The sequence below is a fragment of the Phragmites australis genome, chromosome 3, assembly GCF_958298935.1.
Source record: "Phragmites australis chromosome 3, lpPhrAust1.1, whole genome shotgun sequence".
In the NCBI taxonomy this organism is placed as follows: Eukaryota; Viridiplantae; Streptophyta; class Magnoliopsida; order Poales; family Poaceae; genus Phragmites; species Phragmites australis.
This window is the reverse complement of record NC_084923.1, coordinates 2908618-2917487: the sequence shown is the minus strand read 5'-3', so window position 1 is coordinate 2917487 and position 8870 is coordinate 2908618. Positions and strand designations below refer to the sequence as shown.

General features: G+C 50.5%; 2 protein-coding genes across 2 annotated transcripts; one reads left to right on the top strand and one right to left on the bottom strand.

Annotated features, from left to right (window-relative positions):
• Nucleotides 1-308: 308 nt before the first annotated feature.
• Nucleotides 309-3053, bottom strand: LOC133911567 (cell division cycle protein 48 homolog). Its single transcript, XM_062353862.1, has one exon. The coding sequence runs from the start codon at nucleotides 2935-2937 to the stop codon at nucleotides 559-561; it is 2379 nt and encodes a 792-aa protein (XP_062209846.1). The 5' UTR covers nucleotides 2938-3053; the 3' UTR covers nucleotides 309-558.
• A 571-nt stretch (nucleotides 3054-3624) lies between these two features.
• LOC133911566 (large ribosomal subunit protein eL21z/eL21y-like) lies at nucleotides 3625-8617 on the top strand. The gene is made up of 2 exons (XM_062353860.1): nucleotides 3625-3943; nucleotides 8212-8617. Exons 1-2 carry the CDS (start codon nucleotides 3707-3709, stop codon nucleotides 8467-8469), a joined length of 495 nt encoding a protein of 164 aa, XP_062209844.1. The 5' UTR covers nucleotides 3625-3706; the 3' UTR covers nucleotides 8470-8617.
• Nucleotides 8618-8870: the final 253 nt, after the last annotated feature.

Here is an 8870-nt window from a genome sequence, read left to right as displayed (position 1 = left end):
GTCAGCTCTATGTCGCCCTATCGCGAGCAACTGCTAGGAGAAATATCAAAATACTTACTGCATCGGGAAATGATGCTACTGTAGATTCAACCTGCACACTAACCAAGAATATTGTCTACAAAGAAGTCCTCACCTCGTAAATACATATCATGTTCGACACAAAATAATTTATTTGTTTCTATGTCTATGTAATCTATAAATGATATACTATTTTAATCATATTATTCTTCTTTTCTTTCAAGCTATTGAAATAATAAAACACACGTTCGAAATATATATACCGTAGCAACGCACGGGTACCTTACTAGTAAGAAGTAAAAGGAAGAGTTTCTTGTTGCATAAACTGTACATGGTGAAAATTATAGAACGAAAGGAAATACACGATGACAATAGACAAGATAAAGATCAATCCCCTATTGTTAAGTCAAATCTAAGGGAAAAGAAGTACACCGAAACAATGAAAAAAAATTTGACTAGATTAATAGCAATGCTTTAAAAAAAGAAAGAAAAGAAGAAGAATCTATGCTAAGTGGCTAACTGCCAGCCACGGTTGTTGGATCAGTTGTAAAGATCATCCTCGTCGGCGTTGGCCGTCACAGCAGGTTCAGCCGGTTTGGAATGCGTCGAGAAGCGGAACTCGCTGCCGAAACCCCTCGATTGCTGCAGCGTCTGCGCGAACGCCTGATACCTCCGGATGTCCGCGTCGCTGACGCTCCTCCGCGCGTACTTCATGGACTCCTCAAAGTGAGGCACCTTGATCTGTGCCGGCTCCTCGGTGCAGTCCACCTCTGTGTCTTCCGAGTTCTCCTTGGACTTCCTTTGCCGCTCGATGTCTTTCTCAATGTCTTCACGGATGGCATACTTGCACGCCCTCTGGCAAATCTCGGTAATGTCCGCACCGCTGAAGCCCGCCGTGAACTTGGCGAGCGCGCCAAGGTCGACGTTGCTCGCAACGGGGGACTTCCTCAGGCACGCCTTAAAGATCTGGTGGCGCGAAGCCTCGTCGGGCAAGGGGATGTAGATAAGCTGGTCGAGACGGCCAGGACGGAGCAGCGCGGGATCGATGATGTCCGGCCGGTTGGTGGCGCCGATGATGAACACCGTCTTCTTTGCATTCATGCCGTCCATCTCGGTGAGCAGCTGGTTGAGGACCCTGTCCCCAGCACCTCCAGCGTCTCCCACGCTGCCGCCCCTCTGCGTCGCGATTGAATCGAGCTCATCGAAGAATAGGACGCACGGAGCAGACTGACGCGCCTTGTCAAAGATCTCACGGACGTTGGCCTCGCTCTCGCCGAACCACATGGTCAGCAGCTCAGGGCCTTTGACGCTGATAAAGTTTGCTTGACATTCATTCGCGATCGCCTTTGCGAGAAGAGTCTTGCCGCAACCCGGTGGTCCGTAGAACAGCACGCCCTTGGAAGGGGACATGCCAAACTTTTCGAACTTGTCCGGATGCTCCACCGGGTACTGAACTGTTTCTTGCAGTTCCCTCTTGACGCCCTCGAGGCCTCCGATGTCCGCCCAGCTGACATTGGGCACCTCGACCACCGTTTCACGTAGCGCAGATGGATTGGTGCCAGCAAGAGCAATCTTGAGATGGTCATTTGTGATGGCCATCGAGTTAAGAATTTCTGCATCGATTGTCTCGTCCTCTAGGTCAATCACGTCCATCTTCTCCCTTATGCATTGCAGAGCAGCCTCAGTGCAGAGGGCGGCGAGGTCAGCACCAACATACCCATGCGTGTCCTTGGCCACAACCTCCAGGTTCACATCCTCAGCGAGCTTCATGTTCTTTGTATGAATACGCAACACCTCAAGGCGACCAACCTCGTCCGGCACGCCAATGTCGATCTCGCGATCGAACCTGCCGAACCGTCTCAAAGCAGGGTCGATGCTGTTCGGGCGGTTCGTCGCGCCCATGACGATAACATGCGCGCGTGCCTTCAGCCCGTCCATCAGCGTGAGCAGCTGGGAGACAATACGCTTCTCAACCTCCCCGTGGGTCTTCTCCCTCTTTGGGGCGATCGAGTCGATCTCGTCAACGAAGATGATGGATGGCGCGTTCTTCTCGGCCTCCTCGAACGCCTTCCTCAAATTGCTCTCGCTCTCTCCGGCCATCTTCGACATGATTTCCGGCCCGTTGATGCAGAAGAAGAATGCACCTGTCTCGTTGGCCACAGCACGAGCGATAAGAGTCTTGCCGGAGCCGGGAGGGCCGTACAAAAGGATGCCTTTTGGAGGCTTGACCCCAATGGACCTGAACAACTGCGGGTGCCTGAGAGGCAGCTCGACGAGCTCCCTGATCTGGCCCAACTGCTTGCGCATGCCTCCGACGTCATCGTAGCCGACGTCGTCCAGCCTCTCCTCGTCCTCACGCTTCACTGGCTCGCCGTCGCAGAAGATCTCCGTGTCGAGCGCGACGATGCAGTACTCAGCCGCAGGCTCGATGTCCATGACCTTGAACTCGACGCTCCGCATGCCGCCGCGCACGAGGAAGAGGTCGCCCTTGCGGACCGGGCGGTATGCGTGGAGGAAGTAAGGCTTCAGGTACGCCTCCAAGAGGTCCCCCGTGAGGCCCTCGACGGTGTCGTCGACGGGGAGGATGTGGACGCGCGCCCCGTACTTGGCGTCGTGGCACACGTGCACGGACACGACGTCGGCGAGGCGCACGCGGAGGTTCGAGCGGACCGCCTTGTTGATCTTGATCTTGCTCTCCTCGCAGTGCTCGTCCGACATGGCTATGCAGACCGTGTCGCGGCGGCGCTTTCCTTTGAGCAGGACGACGTCGCCGTGGAAGATGGAGAGCTTGTCCATGGTGGCCGGGTTGAGCATACAGATGGAGTTGTCGTCTGTGGTCGCCTCCTCCACCACCAGCCGGTTCGCGGCCTTCTTCTTGGTGACGGCGGGAGCAGAGGAAGCGGCTCTGTCGTCGGCCATCGTGTCGGGATTCTCGAAGAGAACCGGCGGTGTCGGGCCCTGTGCTGTCTTGCTGCGCTCGCGTTTCGCTTCTCGCCGCTGCTAGTCTCTGCGACTCCCTGAAAGCTGTTGGTGTTGTGGTGTGGACTGTGGAGAAGGCCGGGGCTGGGTCTCCTTTTATTAGGCCCGCGTGTCCGTCTCGCACGTGAACTCGGGTCCGAGGCCGAGTCGTTCATGGCGGCTGCGCACCAGCTTGTTCCGATCGAGTGCCGACTGCCGAGTGCGTTTGATCCCGTGGCTTCTGTTTTGAGCCCGAGTCCGAAATATCAGAATTTTTTAGCCACGTGAGCTGTCGCCCTTTTAACTGGTCGTTGTGGCAGCAACGCGTATATTTATTTTTTAGTTGTTGACCTATGGGCTCCACCATCTGTTGCAGTTGGATAGGCCTCAGGTAGGTGTCGTATTTCCAACGGGTAATTAAAAAGTATTCGTGCAATGTTTTGAAATGAGCGTCTAATTTTGTTAAATTTGAAATTTCGAAATATTAAAATAAAAAAATTCGAAATTTGTCAGCACAACATTTGCAAATTACATCCAGCCCATCACGGCCCAATAACGTAGACAAGCCAGTCTATCACGACCCATCGTAACAAATAGAGCTTCCCGTAACAGTAAACGGCCCCGAACGCCACCTATAAATTGGCTTCACCTCCCTGCCTACGCGAGCCCTAGCGCCGCACACTCCCGCCGCCGCACAGCCGCAGGAAGGAGGAGCAGCTGGAGGAGGAAGATGCCGGCGGGGCACGGGCTGCGGTCGCGGACGCGCGACCTGTTCGCGCGGCCGTTCCGCAAGAAGGGGTACATCTCGCTCACGACGTACCTGCGCACCTACAAGATCGGCGACCACGTCGACGTCAAGGTGAACGGCGCCGTGCACAAGGGCATGCCGCACAAGTTCTACCACGGCCGCACCGGGCGCGTCTGGAACGTCACCAAGCGCGCCATCGGCGTTGAGATCAACAAGCAGGTATATCCCCGCAGAAACCCCGGCATCGTCTGTTTGTGCTCTATGGGCGCCCGGTTTGCTAGATCTGGTTGTGATGACGTAGTGCAGTTTTCCGCGTGCTAGTGCATCTGAAGCCATTTTGATGGAACTAGAGGAATCTTCTGTAGTGAAATTGTGGCACAATGCTGTTATATCTTCGTAGAAATTATCTCGTACGCTTGCTACTTGTTGAGATGGGCTGACTCGCTAGATAGTCCGATGCTCTGGGGAGTTCTTCCTCTGTGAAATAGCGTCTAGGATTTTTTTAACTGGGCTTGGATATCAGTACTCTTTTTTTTGTTGTGTGTGCGGAATGACCTCTTCAGTACACTGTTCTGTTGCTTTTGCTGTCAAGCTCCAGCTTGAGGCACGTTATCTTACTGTACATAGTTCTTAACGAATCATGCGCCGCTGTCATTGGCCTTTATCTTACTGAAAATAGTTCTTAAGAAATCATATTCCGCTGTCATTAGCCTTCATCTTACTGTGAATAGTGTTTCGCGGATTCGAAACAAATTCCGCTTCGTATGTTCGAATTGCTGTATATTGTAATTGTATCTGTATTGCGGACGTGCCAGTATACTGTCGTATACGAAAGAACAAGAGACAAATGTAATTGAAACACATGACTTTATTCATTCATTACTGAAATCGTAAAGTATAGTTTCATAATGATTACAATGTCATACTCCGGTACAAACACACGCGCTATCTGACTAAACTTCATGCGATTGTGTTTCCTGGTTCCCGTGGCTTCGTGAAGCCTCCGGTTAATTACATCTGCAGTGCTGAACTGCAGAATACCTCCGATTAAGCCGCACTGCTGGTCGTCGTGTAAAGGTCATCTCCGAGTCTGCAAGGCTGTAGTCACACGGATCACAGATAAAACAAAGTGAGCGTTAGACAATAAAAGTAAAAGACGGGACAAACAGTCTAGCGTGAGCTTTATGGACTGTTTATACGTCCCGGGTCATCATAGGCCATACAGGCCTCAGACATGGCAGCCCATCATCATCGACCGTAGCCTCAGGAGCCAAAGGGAATAGAGGGAGTGAGAATTTAGATGACTAGCAGTTTACCAGCTACAACCTGAAGGGAGCCCGATGAACTGCGCAACATCTAAAGCCTTTAGCTACAACCTCTATCCCCACCACATCCATATCTTAGCCGCAACCCCACAAAGGCCTCGCAAAATCATCTTACAAACTCATTGGCCAAATCTCATGGCAACTTAGCCATGAAGGTGACTCCCACACAGGTAGGGCAATAACAGTGGTAAGAAAGCGACCACACTGCCGGGCCTCAATTCGCATCATCGGCCACGGGAACATAAGTGACATTAATTCATCATCATTAGCCAAGCCATTTTAGATACAGGTCATTCACATTAGACATAATGCATCTAATCTTTCATCATCGAGAGCCAACAGGAAAAGCTCCCAACCTTATAGCACTAAAAGATGCCACCCACCTCGCAGGAACCATGAGTAACAAGAATAGAGGGCCACTACTATTAGAGAGACAGCAGCAGATAACTGACAAAGGAGCCATCCAGGCATCAAGTTCATCACAAAACAGCAGTAGGGTTCAATGTACCGGAAAGTAAAAGGGGGAAGCATTAGATTTCCCACGACCACTACTAAGCACATTAAACCAAGCTCACAGATCAACAAAGGCCAGCAGATCATAGCCTTCAAAGATCAACACAAATATACACCTGATCACATAAGAGGATGAGGGATGCTGAGGCATCTATAGCCAAGGCTACGGCGGCAGCAGGCACACGTGCGCACTGGAGGCTCTCAAACTCCTGGCCGGCAAACGGTAGCACTCCGACTCCCACCCAGCGCGCAATCAGCCTACTGCACATGTTCATGGTCACGGTGCGAAACCTACCTGACCCAACTACAAAGCAAGAGAAACCATCGGCCAAAACAACGCAGCATGCGTTGCATATCCGTGGACGCAGCAGCGAGGATCGGCTCAAAACACCTGCGAGCACGGACACGGGCATGAAGCCACGGCCGGCATCACTGAACCAAGAACAGCCGGCTACTGCCCTAAAAGCATCAATCAAACAACACCATGACCAGAACACAGCCAGCCTTCATCATTACCAAAACATCAACCGACCAGCCAAATCACTGAAACCACCGCCGGCCGTCAACAAACATAGCACGGCACTCGCACGGACGCGGCGACAATGCACCGGCCGGCCAAACCATACGGAATACCTGCTCGCACGGCGGCTCAAGTGCCAGCCGGCTTCACCTGCTAACTGCACGGACGCGGCGCGAAGGCCGGCCGGCCAACCTGTATGCGCACGGCATGGCCCGAGGGCACACTGGCGACCACCTGTATGCACGGCACAGCCCGAGGGCATGGCCGGCTAACACCTGTAGCACCCATGGAGGGGAGGGGGAGAAGAGTTCACTGCCAAGACCCACCAGCACAGGCGATGAGAGCCATGGCGCTCCGGCGAACAGGATGGCGATGGCAAAGCGATGGCTAGACGCGGTAATCTCTTTCTCTCTTCTCTCTATCTCTCTCTTCCTCACAGATCCGGCCCTCCCTTTCTTTTTTTCCTCCGTCGCGGGGCACCCCCTCCCAACCTTTATAGCGGCGGCCCGGGGTCTCCTACCGCGAAGAATCCGGATCGGGCAGTTGGGGGCAAGAGATAGGGTTGGGAGAGGATAAGCACGAAGAGGAACGGCTCAGGCGTGGCGGCGGCACGGCTTGGGAGCGCAGCTGAGGCGCGGCCTGCTCTGGTGCGAGGGCCCGAGGGTAGAGAGAGGAGAGGGGAGAGGAGAGAGTGGGGGAAGAGCGGGCCGGCTTGGCCAGGCGCGCGCAGAGGCGGCGGGGCGGCTTGGGAGCGCAGGCGAGCGAGGCAGCGCGAGGAGAGAGGCGGCGGGGAGAAGAAAGGGGTACAGGGTCCCCCCCGGCCCTTAGGGCAGCGGCGTGAGGAGGTAAGGCAGCCGGCTGGGCCGGGCTGCACGGGAAGGGAGGAAAAGGACTGGGCCGGCCCAAAGGCAAAAGGCCAGCCTGCCTTCCTCCTCTTTTTTTTTTTTTTTTTAATTTCTTCTTATTATTTTTATATATATATGTATACATGCACGTATGCGTATACGGGGGATTGCAATTATCCGTGGCAAAATACCACCGTACAAATAGTTCTTAACAAATCATATACCGCTGTCATTAGCCTTTATCATTTACCATCTCGCTCTAGATCTGTTAAATCTTGTAGTATGTGGTAAAGTTTATTTCTGCTGTGGAGTTCTATCTCCTGTTAATTTGTATAAGCCCACCTTGAAACTTGATCTCTTGTCCTAACATTGAAATCATTGTACCATCCTTGCATTGTTTGCCCTAGGCCGAGCGCATTCCCCTTCAGCCATGGGGTGGCGTGGTATTCCACGGGAGAGGTTTTTGTGGCACACGTTACACGTGTGATGGGCATACATCAAAGTTTGTCATTCTGGCTTCTCTCCTGTAATAGCAGGAGTTAGGGGAGCCTATTCGGTTGATACACACCTTAACTCTTGTTACCATTTTGCAGCTGTTTCTTTTACTTAGTACAAGTCAGTCTGGTTATTACATGTATCATATTTTGATGAATATGCCTGTAATTTGGATGGGTCCATTTAAAAGCTTTGTTTTTCGCCTAGTGTTAATTTATACAGACTGGCCATCACACACTTAAGTATAATACTCTGTAACTTGAAATCCCAGGTGTTGTTGGATATTTAGCTTTATTCTACTTAGGTGTGCAAATTAGTGAACCTAAGCGTATCTATCTATCATCTTTAGTTCAATCAATTACACTAGTTTTCTGAAAATTTGCTCAATTTGAGAAAAAGAAGTTTTATTGGTTGAACTAAAGAGGTTCAGTGGGCACCCTTTGGTTCACCAATTTGCACTCCTAATTCTAGTAGGATTGCTTGCTGTACTAAATCAGACTTAACATAGATAAATTGATATCTCAATTGTAACAACACCCCAAGCCGGTCATCTTTGAAATTTCTTTATTGTTCATTTATAAACATATATATGAGTGTTTCTTGTTCACATGTGTATGTAAAATGATATAATTCGTTGTTGAATATATAGGTATCGATATGTTTATGTACCATAGTATTTTTGCACTAGGCACCTTGGTGTTCATATTTATCGTGAGTTTGATGCATTCAATAGAAGTTAATTGGCACAATAATGTCTCATTTGACCATGTGTTTTGTTTGATCATTTAGGTTAATGGCCGCATCATCAGGAAGAGGATCCATGTCCGTGTGGAGCATGTGCAGCCATCTAGGTGCACTGAGGAGTTCCGCCTGCGGAAAGCCAAGAACGACCAGCTCAAGGCGGAAGCCAAGGCCCGTGGCGAGGTCATCAGCACCAAGAGGCAGCCAGAGGGACCAAAGCCTGGGTTCATGGTTGAGGGTGCTACACTTGAGACAGTCACTCCTATTCCTTATGATGTTGTCAATGATCTCAAGGGTGGTTACTAGAATGCTTGTTTCTTGAGGAGAGCTTAAGCCAAATAGCAACTATGCTTATCTGATTTTTTTTTACTGGTTAGTCTTTGCTGTCTGGACTCTTGCGTATGTGCCTATGTGGTTACTGGTTCACATTAAAGATTTGATATTGTTGATTTCATCCTGTTTCTCTCTGCGGCTGTCCTAATAGTCTCAAATGAATTGAACACGGTGCACAAGTGCATTCCCAAGCTTCAGTTTGGCCTGAGGCAGGGTGTTTGGTTGCTTGTATAAAGATATTGTATGAGAGAAAAATATAAACAAATGTTATCATGATATTTATCTTATCTCAGTCTAATCTTATAGACTTTAGTTTATCTTATTAAATATTAATATTCTTTGAAATACTCAAATTCTACCTATCCGCATAGCTA

Coding starts and splice junctions, on each gene's coding strand:
- LOC133911566 (XM_062353860.1), top strand. CDS start 3,707: ATGCCGGCGGGGCACGGGCTGCGGTCGCGGACGCGCGACCTGTTCGCG. Junction 3,944..8,211: donor GCGTTGAGATCAACAAGCAG/GTATATCCCCGC, acceptor TTGATCATTTAG/GTTAATGGCCGCATCATCAG.
- LOC133911567 (XM_062353862.1), bottom strand. CDS start 2,937: ATGGCCGACGACAGAGCCGCTTCCTCTGCTCCCGCCGTCACCAAGAAG.